General features: G+C 46.5%; 1 protein-coding gene across 3 annotated transcripts; it reads left to right on the forward strand.

Moving 5' to 3' along the window:
• Positions 1-1,187: 1,187 nt before the first annotated feature.
• On the forward strand, positions 1,188-8,384 carry LOC121438048 (DNA-binding protein Rfx5-like). 3 transcript variants are annotated; one of them, XM_041638249.1, is made up of 10 exons: positions 1,188-1,265; positions 2,109-2,240; positions 2,419-2,452; positions 2,758-2,840; positions 3,281-3,400; positions 3,583-3,702; positions 3,827-3,908; positions 4,161-4,362; positions 4,795-4,898; positions 5,292-8,384. In XM_041638249.1, exons 2-10 carry the CDS (start codon positions 2,128-2,130, stop codon positions 6,429-6,431), a joined length of 1,998 nt encoding a protein of 665 aa, XP_041494183.1. In that variant the 5' UTR covers positions 1,188-1,265; positions 2,109-2,127; the 3' UTR covers positions 6,432-8,384. The 3 variants fall into 3 exon arrangements, with proteins under 3 accessions (XP_041494183.1, XP_041494182.1, XP_041494184.1); XM_041638248.1 differs by having other exon boundaries at positions 1,204-1,336; XM_041638250.1 differs by lacking the exon at positions 1,188-1,265 and adding an exon at positions 1,347-1,734.
• The last annotated feature ends 7,358 nt before the right edge of the window (positions 8,385-15,742 follow it).

Consider the following 15,742-nt stretch of genomic DNA (forward strand, 5'->3'; position numbering starts at 1 on the left):
TTGGTGTAAGGGCCTGAACCGGCTGGTTATAGGACAGAGGAGGGAAAGGAGGAAGCGCCTACACAATTTCCTTTTGTGGCCAATGGTCAGCAGTTATGAGGGAGGGAGGGTGTGTAGTGGGTGAGTCAGGCCACCAGTAAACAGCTCTTGTGGGCTACTGGGGTAAAAGGGAGGACAAGGCAAAAATCTGGGAAATGAATTGGCAGTAAGTTACTTTAATTCTGGGAGTTGTCATTGCTTAACTAACATGGAGGTGCTTTACAAACCAGCACGAGCATGACTAACAATGGAGAAAATGTTTCCACTTAATGTGGTATAGCTGCTAAAGGTTTGAAGATTCCCTGTGGAAGGGAGGAAGCCTGCTGTTTGAGGTTGTCTGCCAAGGGGGGGGGGGTGAAAAAAAGAGGGGCAAACAGAATGGTTCAACTGGCTTTATACCAAAAGGAGTTACAGGATTTTATGATGAATTGCCATCACTAGTCGTAATTTTCTAGCAATGCTTTAAACAAAAAACAAGCAAAAATCACCCAGTGATTCTTTGGGCAGCTCTAACCACCAAAAGCAAAAATTAAACATGTTAGCTATGGCCACTCCAGTTTGTAAAGCTCCCCAATTTTAGCGAAACAATGTCAATTCCTGAAACCAAAGAAATTCGGTTCGCACAACCAAAGTAACTTGTTTTTCTAGATTCTTACCCTCCCTGTCCTAACGATCCCCCAGTAATGAGGATCTTTACCCACCTCCTGAACATTTTAAACTCACCTTTTCTCCAGCTACCCCTAGCCACCCACTTTCCTACCCCGTAACTCCCTTCCGCGGTTCTCTACGCAGGTCTTTAAAAGCCCTCGCTCGTTCCCTTATCTGTCTTCTCGATGACCTTACAGCGCAGGATCAGAGGGCACAAGAGCAGACGCTCCAGACGCAGCGGGCACTTGGGCTTTCATCCTGCGGCCCCTTTAAGAAAAGAACGCTCTCCGGACCCGCAGGCCTAACCGACCCCAGTTTTAACCGAAACCTAACCTGGACTTCCCCCTCTTGACTCAAATAAGACTAACTTTGGATTTTCCCTCCCCTCTCGACCAATCAGATTCTGTTACCAGGCAGACTTTCACTGCCTTCGTCTTGGTGGCTGCAACGACCAATCACCGAGTAGGCCGCGCGAGTATCCAGGCAGATCGCGGCTGGCACAACCATTCAGAAAAAGGAAAATAAAAGCAACGCACGAGCCCGCCGGCCGGGCACCGTGGGGCTGGGCTGGAGCGGAGGTAGCCAAGGGGCTAGTTTCTCTTTCTCTCTCACCTATCTAATGTCCGTGCTGGAAGGTGACAGTTCCGAGGTAGGAGGGGCGACAGGACTTGGGTGCCAGCAGGACCAGCTTTCCGCAGCTCCTCACCCGTGCGCACGTGCCCGAATCTGGGACCCGGTTCCCCGCAGGGTTTCCTGCGCCGCGTCTCGAGAGTTCGGAGACCGAGACCCCCTCCCTCGCCCGGACCAGCACCAGGGGATGGGGTGGAGGGGCTCGAGGGAGAGTGGGGACGCCACGGGGTGGGATGTCGTTGGATGACGTAGGGTCCGCGCCGCGGCGAGGGGGGCAGCGGGGGAAGCCTTGGCGAGACTCAGTAATGAGAACTTGGGCCCAATTTTTTTCAAACCTGGAAGGGCCGAGTATGTTCGTATCCCTTCTGACCTCCCAGGCAAAATCAATGGCGAAGAGTCTAATCTCGGAGAACTTTGGTTTGTCGTTATTGTTAACCCCCTCAGGGGGCTGTGGGGGGGGAGCGGTTGCAGCACTGAGAGAAATTATAAGATTTCTTTCTAACGTGGATTCCCCCACTCCCATCTCTTCCCATAGCAGTTTGCCAGATTTGAGAGACTTCAAAAGGTGGGGCATATAGAGTGGAGATGTCAGAGATCTCTTTGGGTCTAGAAGGACCTGACAAAGTAACGGAATAATTCTAATTTTAGAGAGGGCAAATGGTGAGGAAAACCACTGGGGGAAGCTTTGCTTCTGTTTGCGTTTCTGGGTAGAAGCAGGATTGCATTGCCCTGGGGTTCAGGGGAAAGGAAGCTTGGTGGGAGTTAAGTTCTCGGGTCTTGTCTTCTCCCAGTGTTAGTCCTCATGCTGGGATGGCAGAAGATAAACCTGATGCTAAGAGCCCCAAGGCCGGGGCAAGGCCCCAAGGTGGTGCTGAAACTGGGGAACCCACCACCCTTCTTCAGAGGCTCCGAGGTACCATTTCGTAAGTAACCAGCTCTGCCTCCAAACCCTGTTCAGACCCAGCTGTAGGTCCTTGTTAGCCTTCACTCCTCCCTCAGGCAAGGTCTGTGGTCTTGGTAGCAGTTGGGTCCTTTTTCTGTCTCTAGCAATCAAAGGGATGGGAAAAGCTTGTGACCTCCAGCTTTTCTTCTTCCCCACAGCAAGGCCGTGCAGAACAAAGTAGAGGGAATTCTGGTAAGCAAGTTGGGAAAGGGCAATGGAGGCGGAATTGCTGAGGGTGGTGGTGGAGATGGTGGCAATGATGAGGGGAGCTTCAGACCACCTCCTTCTGCGACCTCTATAGGCAGATCTTGTCTCCCTTTCCCTCCATGGAAGCCCACAAGGTTCCTCAGTACAGTGAACCCTCAACCTCAAGGCATTTCTTGGGTCCCTTCTCATTCTAACAACCTGACCTTAAGAGTCGCTGGACTTTATGGTCAATGTCAGAAGATTACTCACTGGGTCCTTCACCTCTTCCACCTCTGTTCCCTCTGTCTCAGCAAGAAGTACAGAAGTTCTCTGACAACGACAAGCTCTACCTCTACCTTCAGCTGCCTTCAGGGCCCAGTGCTGGAGATAAAAGGTAACCTGGTGTTAATGTTTTAAATGTCACAGGGTCTGATTTTGAGTCTCACCGTGATGAGTCAAAAAGGAGGAGTGGGGTTGGAGAGATGGCTCAGGGGTTAAGAGCACTGGCTGCTCTCACATAACACCTAGGTTCAATTCCCAGCACCCACAACTGTCCATAACTGCAGTTTCTGGGAATCTTGATACCATTTTCTAACTTCCATGGGCATCAGGCACATATGTGGCACACATTCATACATGCAGGCCTAAACGAAATGAAAACAAAACAAACATACAAAAAGGAAAAAAACACTCAGACACATAACAATGATCTTAAAAAAAAATAAAAAGTAGGCAATGCATAGCTGGTGTCCTGCGCTGGACTGGTTTAGCAGAGAGAGGTGGATTTGGTCCAGCACCACTGAAGTATGCATGTCCCTTTCTCTTGTCTTACAGTTCAGAACCAAGCATACTTAGCAATGAGGAATATATGTATGCCTATAGGTGGATCCGCAACCACCTGGAAGAGCACATGGACACCTGTCTGCCAAAGCAGAGCGTCTATGATGCCTATCGGTGCGTAAGAAGGTGGTGCCCGGCTTGTTGGGCACAGGACTAGATCCTTACCCCTGAAGCTCCTCCTGCCTTACTAGAGTGTGAGCTCTTAAAGGGTTCCCCACACTTGGTCGCTAGGAACCCTCTGGAGCCCACCAGTAGCCTTCTCTGAATATCTTCTCACTCTGCCCCTCCTCACTCAGAAAGTACTGTGAGAGTCTTGCCTGTTGCCGCCCACTCAGCACAGCCAACTTTGGTAAAATCATCAGAGAGATCTTCCCAGACATCAAGGCCCGGAGACTCGGCGGTCGGGGCCAATCCAAGTATCCTTGACTGAGAGATTAAGACTGGAGGACCTGGGGAGGAAAAGGTGCAATACAGAAGCAGCCTAACTTGCCTAAGAGACTTGAAGAGCCCCAGTTTTGTTTGCTCCTTAACTTGCATCAGATATTGCTACAGTGGCATCCGAAGGAAGACCTTGGTATCTATGCCCCCATTGCCTGGACTTGACTTAAAGGGCTCTGAAGGTGTAAGTAATGACTTCTCCCTCAAAAGACCGTGGCTTTAGGACGTGTTTTGATGGCTGGAAAACCACAGTCATTTGTGCATTGCTTCTGGGGGACCATGCACCTTCCCTGTGGCGGAAGCATGGGAGGAAGAGAGCTTGGGTTTCTAGGTCTGAATGGGTAGGAGCTACTTGTGTCCTCAGTTGTTCTGCTCTCTTCAGTGGCCGGGGAGGGACAAGTGGTGATCTAACTGAGCATGTCTTTCTCCACCCCAGCCAGAAATGGGCCCAGAAGTAACCCCAGCACCTCGGGATGAACTGGTCGAGGCAGCCTGTGCCCTGACTTGTGACTGGGCAGAGCGGATCCTGAAACGGTCCTTCAGTTCCATCGTTCAGGTCGCCCGTTACCTGCTACAGCAGCATCTCATCTCTGCCCGATCTGCACATGCTCACGTGCTTAAGGCCGGCGGGATTGCTGGTGGGTGGGGCCCTTTTGTCAGAGAAGTCTTCAGCCACTTTGAGTCCCCCCCCCCTCCCCGGAGGTGGGTGGTGCAGAGTCTCACTGTGTTGCCAAAGATGGACTAGGACTCCCAGACTCTAGCAGTCCTGCCTCAACCTCTGAACAGGCACACACCATTGTTCAGTGATATCATTTTCAGCTCTGAAGGCCTTCCTGAATACATTGGTAGACACAGCGTGGATTGCCTTCTATTCCCGGGGATCCCTTTTATGTGGGTGGATAGGTGTGCAAGCCAGGTGGTGCTCCAGTCATGCGTCCATCGCCAGTGTGTAACCAGTTAACAATCAGCCCAGCCCAGCCGCTTTCCCGCCTGTCCCAGGCAGTCAGGTTCGCTTCCATACCTTAGTTTTCTCCTCACACTTGCTTTATTTCCATCGGCTGCCTCTGCAGAAGAGGATGAAAGAGCCCCTCGAGAACGGTCATCATGCAAATCCAAGAACGGTTTAGAGAACCAGGAAGGTGGAGGTCCTAAGAAGCCAGAGAGACCAGCCCAGGTAAGCGGCTGATGTCTCTTGACTTTGTGGCCTAGGGTTTTAGTGTACCCTGACCAACGTGAACCTCCTTTCACGGCTAGTATACCAAGCTCCTTCTTTTTCTCCTGTATTCAGCCTTTGTTTTATTAGTGAATTTTAGATTTATTTATTTTATGTGCGTGAATGTTTTGCTTACATGCATGTATGAGTACCACATGAGCCCTGGTGCCTAAGGGGAGAAGAGGGTGTCGGGGCCCCTGGAACTAGTTACTGTTGTGGGCCATTCTGTGTGTGAGGGACTTGAATCTGGATCTCCTGCAGGAACAACAAATCCTCTTCGCCCTTGAGCCATCTCTCCAGCCCATGTATTCGCCACAGTCCTTATAACTTCTTGCGGCTCTATTTGCATTTTAGCCTCCTAAGGAGTTAGAGGCCCGAGCTGGGACTGAAGCCCCAGGACGTGGAGAACGGAAGAAGAGTGTAATTGACAGCTCAGCTCCAGCAGCCAGTAAGCCTCAAGTTAATGCCCTTGTGGCCCGACTGCCTGTGCTCCTTCCCCGAGCACCACAATCACATATCACACCCTTCCTGGCTTCTAAGCTTCCTTCAGGCACTCTCAAAGTAGCTACATTGCCTCTGCCCACTAGAGTTGGGGGACCCCAGGCAGGTGTGCCCATCATTAACATGATCTTACCACCTGTTCCTGCTTTATCAGGCGCTGGGGTTGGACTTGGGCCTGGGCCTGGGCCTGGACCTGGGCCTGGACCCGGACCCGGACCCGGGGCTGGGCCAGGGCCTGGGTTCGGAGCTACGCCTGGGTTTGGAGCTGTGTCCGGGCTCGGAGCTGGGCCTGCGCCTGGACCTGGGGCTGGGGCTGGGGCTGGGGCTGGGCTAGTTCCACCTAGGGCACTCATTCTGCCTCGAGGCACAGAGAACAGGGAGGGAGGCATAAGTGGTGACCCACGACCCCATGACAAGGGTGTCAAAAGGACAGCTGAGGTGCCTCTGAGCGAAGCCAGCGGACAGGACCCGCCAGTTAAAGAAGTGAAGCAAGAGACAGAGGACACAGTAAGTGAGGCGAAAAGGAAGCGGGGACGCCCTCGGAAAAAGCCAGCTGGGAATGGCGAGAGACACGCTGCTCCTGCTCCGGAGAAGCCTACACTTGCAGCTGCTGTGAACTCTCCCCGAACGCCAAGGTCACTCTGGGAGACGTGGGGCTCAAAGAGGGAAAACAACTTAGTTGGGAGACAAGAAAGACCAGGGCCAGTGGGTGAAGCTGAGAAGGAAGCAGTGTCTCCTCAAGGTCAGGAAGATGGCACTGTGTCCAAAGGAGAAAGGAGCCTGAGTGCCCAGCCAGCCAAAGACGCAGAAGATAAGATTCCTCTCATCACCTCAAAAGTGAGTGTTATCAGGGGCAGAATTCAAAAGGACGCTCTCCCGTTGATAAAGGGAGAGGCTGACCCTGCAGCACAGGGTAACAAAGGTTTAAAGGGTCGTGTACTTCAAAGTTCCCTAACCCATGAGCATAAAGACCCCAAAGCAACACCCCCATGACAGGTGTGTGGGGAAGAATGGCTATGTTCATGCCTGCCTGGTAGAGACCCTTTTCAGCACCTGCTTCTCATTCAGCTACTAGTCTTTCCCTAAAGGAGCCCATTGGTCTGGCTTGTGTAGTGCCTGGTGGCTGCTTCAGACCTTTCCAGCTCAATCCTTGACTTTAGCACGAGCAGTAAATCTGTAATGATCTTCCCACCTAGATCCCTGTGCTCTCCTGTGGGCAGTAGAGAGAGGGTGAATGTGAGTGTAGGGTAGAGATACTCTGGCTTCTAATCATAGAAAACTTAGAACTCAAGGTAAAAGCTATTTATTGGCTTATGAAATTGGAAAGTCAAGAGGCAGTACTGGCTCCAGGTGAGGCTTGATCTGGTTGCTCAGTATGTTTCTCACTGCTTCACCTAATGTAAAATCATTCTTAGTTCAGACCATTTAACCGCTGCCAGCACTCCTAGGATTGTGTTTGACCATTATATCTAAGCAGAAAAAAAAAGGGGTATTATTGTGTCAGGAATCCCAGCAAAAACCCAAAGATTTACCATGATTAAACCAACCTGGGTCAGGTCTATCCTTGACCAACTAGTGTGGCCAGGAAGATGTTTATGCTAATGTGTTTATTATACATCATGGACCAGCTTTGGAGAAAAGGGTGGAATAGGCCTTCTCACACCACAGACTCCCCAAATGGAGACGGGGTGGGGTGGAGAGTTGCTGGAAGTGTCTTTTAGCTAGCTAGGCTGAGGTGAGCTGGACTGCTGCTTTTGCGAGTCTTGCAATTCTCTCATGGTAACTCCTATCTCATTGTAGTCTGGGAAGGACAGAGGAAGCCATTCTCTCCAGAGTCTCTTCCTTCTCACATGGCAGCGTTTCCACCTCTGTCTCACAGGCAGAGCTCCTATAATGGTCTGCATTTTACTTTCTCAGTCCTACCTCCTCCCCACCAATCTGGTGTCCCGTTCTCGAGTACATGTCTACATCCACCAGGTGTCAGTCTCTTGTCGTCCGTGTGTCAGGTCCTAGCCAGGACTGTGGGGCTAGGCTAGGTTAACAGAGGAGGTGGTACTGATTCTGCAAATCAGGGAGCACCAGCCGGACCCAGACACTGCAGATGCATCCTTGGGGACAGCAGGAAGCCAGCCCATGTTAATTGAGGACCTATTCTGTCTTCTCCACAGGATAGCTTCTTGCCAGGGAATCTTGGTTCTTTTCCCCAAGAAATACAGATTTTCTTTCAGGGAGATATCACTCATCTGTCCATTTATTTCCACAAGAGCAGATTTTTTAAAATTATAATAATATTTGATATCTATAAAGAAATATGCACTATAAATTATGAAATGAAATGAGTACCTATGACCCGTCATTCAACTTATACATTGAAACATTAAACATACTATTAGGTTTATGCCCCTCTTCCCTGCCTCTTCTTAGGGATAACCACTGTCTTTAATTTTATTCTCATTAATCACTTGTTTATGTATATTGGCCATATGTGTATATATTCTTTAAGAATGTATTATTATTTTGTTTTGCTTGTATTTTAGCTTTACAAAAAGTTGTACTCTGTTAGTCCCTTGAAGTTTGCTCTTTTGCACTTAAAATTGTTTCTAAGACTCATCTACGTTGTAATAGCTATGATTCATTCATTTTCATCTGTATAATATCACAGCAAGCACAGAGAACGCAACTTAGCCATTCACCTGTTGAATAACATTTGGGCTGTTTCCAAGTTTTTGTTATTATACACAATGCTGCTATGAACATTCTTGTATATGAGTGCCTTTGTTTTTAGTAAGATTTCTAAAGAGGTTTCTAAGATGGTCCTAGACGGTCCTTTTGGTCTGTGCACTCTGTGTTGGGGACCGTTGCCTCTTGTCTTACTTTATGGAAGAGTTTACATCATATTGAAATGAACTGTTCTTGAATGTTTGATAAAACTCACTTATAAAGCCATCTGAGCCTTATGTTTCTTTGTGGGAATAATTTTTTTATTTTGTTTCATGCCAGGGTCCACTGTGTATCACTGCAGTCTTCACTGTGTGGCCCCATCTGCCTCTGTCTCTAAAGTGTTGAGGTTAAAGGTGTGCACCACTGTGCCCAGCTCTTTGTAGACATAATTTTAACTACTGGTTCCAATTACTTAAAAACTATAAACTACTTTGCCTCCTGAGTCATTTTTCCAGTTTAGTGTACATTTTAAATATTTTTTTATTTTTCTTTGAAACAGAATCTCACTATATAGCCCTGGCTGGCCTGGAACTCGCTGTGTAGATAAGGTTGGCCTCAAATTCAGAGATCCTCCGCCTCTTTCTCCAGAGTGCCCCACCATGCACAGCTCAGTGTTATTCTCAAACATGAAGCTAATATATTTTAGTTTCCTTTCCACCCTACCCATGATCAGTTGTACCAGAGTCTTCTTGTAAATTTTCAGGTGCTACTATGGGCTTTGTTGATCCTATCATTTATTTTCTTTCCATTTTGCTAATTATCCATAGTGTTTCCTATTTTTTTAAAGTTTGATTTTATGTTTCCATATAGTTATTATCCTCTTCTTCTTTTTAAAGATACATTTGGATTTTTGTTTTTGTAGCCCAGGCTACTGTTGCATGGAGAGGCTGCTTATTTGTTTCCCGGCCACCTGGCTAGCTTACACCTGGCTAGCTTACACCTGAAATAACCACAAAGAAACTGTATCAATTAAAACCCTGCTTGGCCATTAGCACTGACTTCTTATTGCCTTAAATCTTACATATTAGTTTAATCCATCTCCATTAGTCTGTGTATCGCCACATGGCAGTGGCTTACCCAAGATTGTAACCAGCATCCATCTCAGGCAAAGGATCCATGGCTTCTCCCTGACTCTGCTCTTGTTCCTCCCAGCATTCAGTTCTGTTTTCCCTGCCTACCTAAGTTCCGCCCTATCAACTAGGCCAAGGCAGTTTCTTTATTCATTAACCAATGAAAGCAACACACAAACAGAAGGACCTCCTACACCAGGCTACCTCTAAATAACTATGTAGCTGAAGATCACCTTGACCTTTTGATCCATCTGCCACTACTTTACAGGTGCCAGGATTACAGACATGTGCCACTATGCCCACTTATGCAATGCTAGGCTGGAACCAGGGCTCCATGCATGCTAGGCAAACTCTACCAACTGAGCTACATATGTACCCTGCCCCCCTGAGCTACATATGTACCCTGCCCCCCTGAGCTACATATATACCCTGGCCCCCCTGAGCTACATACATATATACCCTGCCCCCTGACCTATATATATACCCTGCCTCCCCCCTTTTTTATAATATCTTAATGTAGACTGCTTGTTATGGTTACAGGATAGCTTTTTGTTTTGTTTTGGCTTGGTTTTTTGGAGAGAACTCATGACAGTCTTGAGTGCTGAAATTACAGCTGTCACCCGTCATGCTGGTTTCAGGCTGTCTTCTGTGTTATGAACCTCCACGCTTAGCTAAGGCTGAGAGTCACATGGTATACAAGCACTCAAAGCACTGAGGTACATACTCAGGCTTTGTTTTGTTTTGAGACAGGGTTCTGGGCATGGTATATATCTTAGGATGATGTTGGAAGTCTGTGTAACCTAGACCAGCCCCTAACTTGTGATCCTCCTGCCTCAGCTTCCACAGGGTTGGGATTGTGGGTATGTGTCACATACCCAGCTATTTTAAAACTCCACTTCCCACAACTCATGAGGCTTTCTGTGCTGTATAATAATACCTTCATTATTATTTAATTTTTCAAATATTTAAATTACCTTCATGACTTTGTGTATGTATGTATATTACATATGTGTGCACACATGTAAAAGGTTGAGCTTAAAATTAGGTGTCTTCCTCAGTGGCTCTCACCCTACATGTCAAGGAAGAATATCTGTTGAGCCCAGCATTCCCTGTTTTGAGCTAGTCTGGAAATCCCTGATTCTGCCTTCTCCATGCTGGGATTAAAGGCAGGCTTTCATGCCCCCCAAGCTTTGATTGCTCCAGTTCGTTCTCCTCTCTCTCTCTCTCTCTCTCTCTCTCTCTCTCTCTCTCTCTCTCTGTTGTAATTTTACCTGTTATGCATACAGTGTTCTGTGCAGACCAGAAGAAGACCATCTCACTACAGATGGTTGTAAGCAACCATGTGGTTGCTGGAAATTGAACTCAGGATCTCCGGAAGAGCAGCCAGTGATTGCTCCAGTTCTCACACACAAGCAAGCACTTTACCCACTGCTACCATCTCCACAGCCCCCTTCATGACTTGTTTTTTGGTGTATGTGGTGGGGTGAACGCACCTAGGATTTCTCAGGTGCTCTACCACTGGCTATGGCCCTAGTGCTTTATGAGTTACTTCAAAAATTTTATAAATTTCCAAATACCCAAAATTTACATTTTAAAATCTTTTTGATATTTATTTTCAACTTTATCATTAATGTTCAAATAATGTCTTTGAAGGAGGATATGGTGCCTTCATGCCTGTAATTCCAGTGCTTGGGAATCTGAGGCAAGGATTACAAGGTTGAAGACAGCCTGGGCTATATTGTAAGTTCTAACTTGGGCTATAATTGTGAGACGATTTCAGAAATTAACCAAACAAAGCAAGGTATGGGTCCATGCCTGCAATCCCATGCTTAGGATGTAGAAACAGGAAGATCAGAAGTTTAAGACCAGCCTTAGTTACATAGTGAATTTTAGGCTAGCCAGAGCTATGTGAGACCCTGTCTCAAATACACACAAAGCAAGAGTTGGGCAGGGTGCAGGGGGAGGGGACAGAGAGATGGTTCAGGAGTATGTTAGTTCCTGCCGCCCACTTTTGTGGCTCACAACTGCCAAAATTCCAGCTCCAGAGGATCCTATGTCTCCAGGCTCTCTAGGTACCTGCACACATGCACACACACAATTAAAATAAGTTTTAAGAATTTTTAATAGGTAGAATAATCTGATACATATTTTTTAAATAATTTATTTTATGTGCATTGGTGTAAAGGTATCAGATCCCCTGAAACTGGGGTTACAGACAGTTGTGAGCTGCCACGTGGGTTCTGGGAATTGAATTTGGGTTCTCTGGAAGAGCAGCCTGTGCTTTTGGCCACCGAGCCATCTCTCCAGTCCCCTGATACATATTTTCTAAAACACAGCCTCTTCTTCACACAGAAAGTGTCTTTGGTACCAATTCTTTTAAATTTGTTGGGGTTTTTATGTTTTCTGACCCACCCTGGGTATCTAAATCTGTGATGCCTCCTTGTCTGAGATAGCTCATTTACTCATACATTTTGTATTTTGGGGTTTGGGATGCATATTTTGTCAGTCTCCAAGAATCCTAAGGACCTAAACTAGAGATAATTCTCCATTGGCTTCTCCCAGGAACCAGGGCATGCACCAACCTAGGCACAAGCTGGCACTTTTGAGAACCCAGAGTTAGTGGTACAGAATGCCCACCACGTGGGAGGCTCAGGGTTGAAGTGAGGGGAAGTCCAGGCTTATTAGTAGTCCAGGATTTAACTAGACCTATGGTTTTGGCTGTTGACAGAGCTCATGTGGGTGTCCTCGGGAACCTGGTTCTCCTACACGCCACTCCTCGTTGTCATTGCTCACCTTTTGCGTAGCTTTTGGCATAATGTCTTACACTTTCCTCTAGTGCTCTCCCTTGCTTTCTGATGAACTCGGCATCATGCTAAACTTAAGTGATAACTGTAGCGGAGAGAGAGCTCTTGATCTTATCTGTGCTGTCATGTATGTGTCTGTGAATGTGACTCTGGTATTTCCCCTTGTTTCTTGAAGCACTTAGCACTGGTCTGTTTAGACTCTGTCTTCAGCCATTCTAGTTGGGAAGGCGGACAAGCAATTATGTCCGTAGTGTCAGTTTTCTGAGTGGTAAGCACAGAGCCTCTGAAGCCCAAGGGACAGCATGCAGATCAGATGGGGATCAGGAAGGACTTCCTAGAGGACGTAAGCAGGGTGCAATGGGAACCCCTGCTGACTCAGAAAGCACAAGGAGTCCAGTTTGTTTGACTGATTACTGCTGAGAATGGGGCCTGCCCAGACTGTGGCTGGTAGAACCAGTGTCACTCCACTGAAGGAAGGAGTTCTCCCTCTACCAGCCGCTGTCTGTCACTTGAGAAAGGCTTCTTGGTGGGGAGTGAGACTTTGTGCCCACACACCCACCTCCATGTTGGGAGAGATCTCTGGCTTGAGGAGGTCTCGTGTGTACCGTCACAGCTTCTGAGTCTGTCTGTGTGTCTGCTATGGAAACAGGTTCCTGAAAGTCACTTACCACCTCGGCATAGAGCCCTGAGCTCTGAGGGAAAAGAAGCCCAGTGGGCTGGAGAGATGGCTCAGAGGTTAAGAGCATTGCCTGTTCTTCCAAAGGTCCTGAGTTCAATTCCCAGCAACCACATGGTGGCTCACAACCATCTGTAATGAGGTCTGGTGCCCTCTTCTGGCCTGCAGCCATACACACAGACAGAATATTGTATACATAATAAATAAATAAATATTTAAAAAAAAAAAAAGAAAAGAAGCCCAGTTAGGGCTGAGCCAACAATATCTCTTAAGGATGGAGAACAGGGCTGGGGGTACAGTTAAGGGTAGAGCATTTGCATGGCACACACAAAGCCTCGGGCTCAGACCCTAACCCCTCACAAAAGAAAAAGAGGAAAGCTACCCACTATGTAAATCAGTATAGAGAAGTTCCTACAAAAGTACCAGAATACTACTGGGTGAGTTCTAGGACTAAACACATATATGCTCTCTTTCTCTCTCTCTCTCTCTCTCTCTTTCTCTCTCTCTCTCTCTCTTTTCTTTTTTTTTTTTTTTTTTGATTTTTTCGAGACAGGGTTTCTCTGTGGTTTTTTGGAGCCTGTCCTGGAACTAGCTCTTGTAGACCAGGCTGGTCTCGAACTCACAGAGATACACCTGCCTCTGCCTCCCAAGTGCTGGGATTAAAGGCGTGCGCCACCACCGCCCGGCTCTCTCTCTCTTTGTATGTATGTATGTATCAATCACATATGGTGATGAACTTTTAATTCTAGCACTCTGGAGGCAGAGATGGCATGGTCTACAAAGTAAGTTTGACCAGCCTAGTCTCAAACACATATGCACACACACATGTACATATATAGATTTACTTAGTAAAGATGAGATATTTGTTTACTGGAAAGATCATGAATGCCAACCTTAGGTTTACCACTTACCATGTGTGAGTATGTGTGTGTGTGTGCGGGTGCCTGTGGTTGCAAGAAGAGGGTGTCAGATTCCCTCTGGAGCTGAAGTTACATGTAGTTTTAAGCCACCTGACATCCGAAGTCAGTGCTAAGAACTGAACTCTGGTCCTCCATAAGAACAGCAAGCACTCTCAACCACTGAGCTGTCCCCAGATCCTCACCATATGGTGGTTTTTGTTTTGTTTATATTGTTTTGTGTCTATGGATGTTGTGCCTCTGTAAGTCTGTGCACAGTGTGCATACTGCTGCCTGTAGAGGTCAGAAGGAATCGAATCCCCTGGAACTGGGGTTATGGAAACTTGTGAGCTGCCAATGTTGAGAGCTGAGTTGAGGTTCTTTGAAAGAGTAGCCTGTGCTCTCAAATGCTGGGCCATCTGTCTAGCTCCACCACATGATTCTGAACATTTATTGTCTAGTTTTTGAAATTCTATATTGCAACCCATTAGTGAACTATGAAATCTATTCAGAAGAATGCCAAACATTGCTTCTAAAAGGGAAATAAAATAAGCCCCAAAGTGTGAGAGTGCTGCACACAGATCCTAATTCATGAAACTCTTAGTTCATATTACATATGCTCATTTATTTTTCAGTGATCACAGTATAAAATGCATTGGCGTTTTAAATGAGATTGTTTTTAAATTTGTATGTGTGTTTTGCCTTCATGTACTTATGTGTACCATGTCTGTGCAGGTCCCAGAAGACGGCATCAGATCCTCTGGCGCTAGAATGGTTGTGTGCCACAATGTGGATAATGGGAATTGGACTTGGGGCCTTTCCAAGAGCAATGAGTGCTCTTAGCCACTGAGCCATCTCCCCAGCTCCAGAATCTCCATTTAAAAAGCTAGGTGTGTGGCTCAGTGGTTAAGAGTTCAATTCCCAGCACCCACATGATGACGCACAAGCATCTGTAATGAGATCTGGTGTCCTCTTCTGGTGTGCAGGCAGACATGCAGGCAGAACACTGTGTGCATAATAAATAAATAAATAAATCTTATAAAAAGAAAGGATAAAAATCCAGGTGCAGTGGTGTTGCTTATAACCCAACACTGGGGAGGCGAAGATCAGAGGGTCCCTGAGATCTCTCAAAAAAAAAAAAAAAAGAAAAGAAAACAAAAAAAACAACAAGCCCAAAGTGTATGGCTCCTGAGGGAACGGCACCAGAAGTTCTCCTCTAGCCTCCACAAGCTGTGTGTGTGTGTGTGTGTGTGTGTGTGTGTGTGTGTGCGCGCGTGCGCGCGCGCACCAGCAAATGCCTGCACATACACATAAAAAGAGGTTCATTGGTGAGGAATTTAGAGAATAGTGCAAATATTATACTTCAATGTTGGATACACTTCTCATGGTTTTGCTATTTGAAAATGAGATTTGAATGTAATGTGCTATGCTTTTCATGGTTTTATGACTGACACAGAGACTGATGGGAAGCGAAGAAACCAGCCCGTGATCCATCCCAGCATTCAGGAGGAGGGGGTAGGAGGCCAGGCTAGGTTATGCAGGGAGATCCTGTTTTGTTGAGACAGGGTCTCTTTATGTAACTCTGCCTATAACTAGAACTCACTATGTAGACCAGGCTAGCTTTGAACTCACAAAGCCTCTGCTGGGAAGTCATCATACCCAATTTAAATCCTGTTTTGTTTGTTTGTTTCCCCAAACAAAACACAATAGGACTAAGGCTTAAAAAATAAAAGAAAAAGGAAATATAGAAAAATTAATTTAGTCAAACCTATGGATTTAAAATATTTTAAATTTATTCCCTTTTGAAAAGTAGATATTCCCAAATAATACATCAGTGAAATAATTCACATTGTCTTACAATTTTACAAATCTTCTTTATGCCCCACTAAATCTCATATCTGCTTCTACATTCAACTTGATGCTGTAGCAACAAATACAACTTTTTCCTATGGATTCTTTTTTTTTTAATATTTATTTATTTATTATGATTACAGATGGTTGTGAGCCACCATGTGGTTGCTGGGAATTGAACTCAGGACCTTTGGAAGAGCAGGCAATGCTCTTAACCTCTGAGCCATCTTTCCAGCCCCCTATGGATTCTTAGAATGCAAAGATAAATCCTTCCCTTCCTTTAGGA

Source organism: Microtus oregoni, unplaced genomic scaffold (assembly GCF_018167655.1).
Source record: "Microtus oregoni isolate MIOR12 unplaced genomic scaffold, Mior012 000054F_ref0000373, whole genome shotgun sequence".
Lineage (NCBI taxonomy): Eukaryota > Metazoa > Chordata > Mammalia > Rodentia > Cricetidae > Microtus > Microtus oregoni.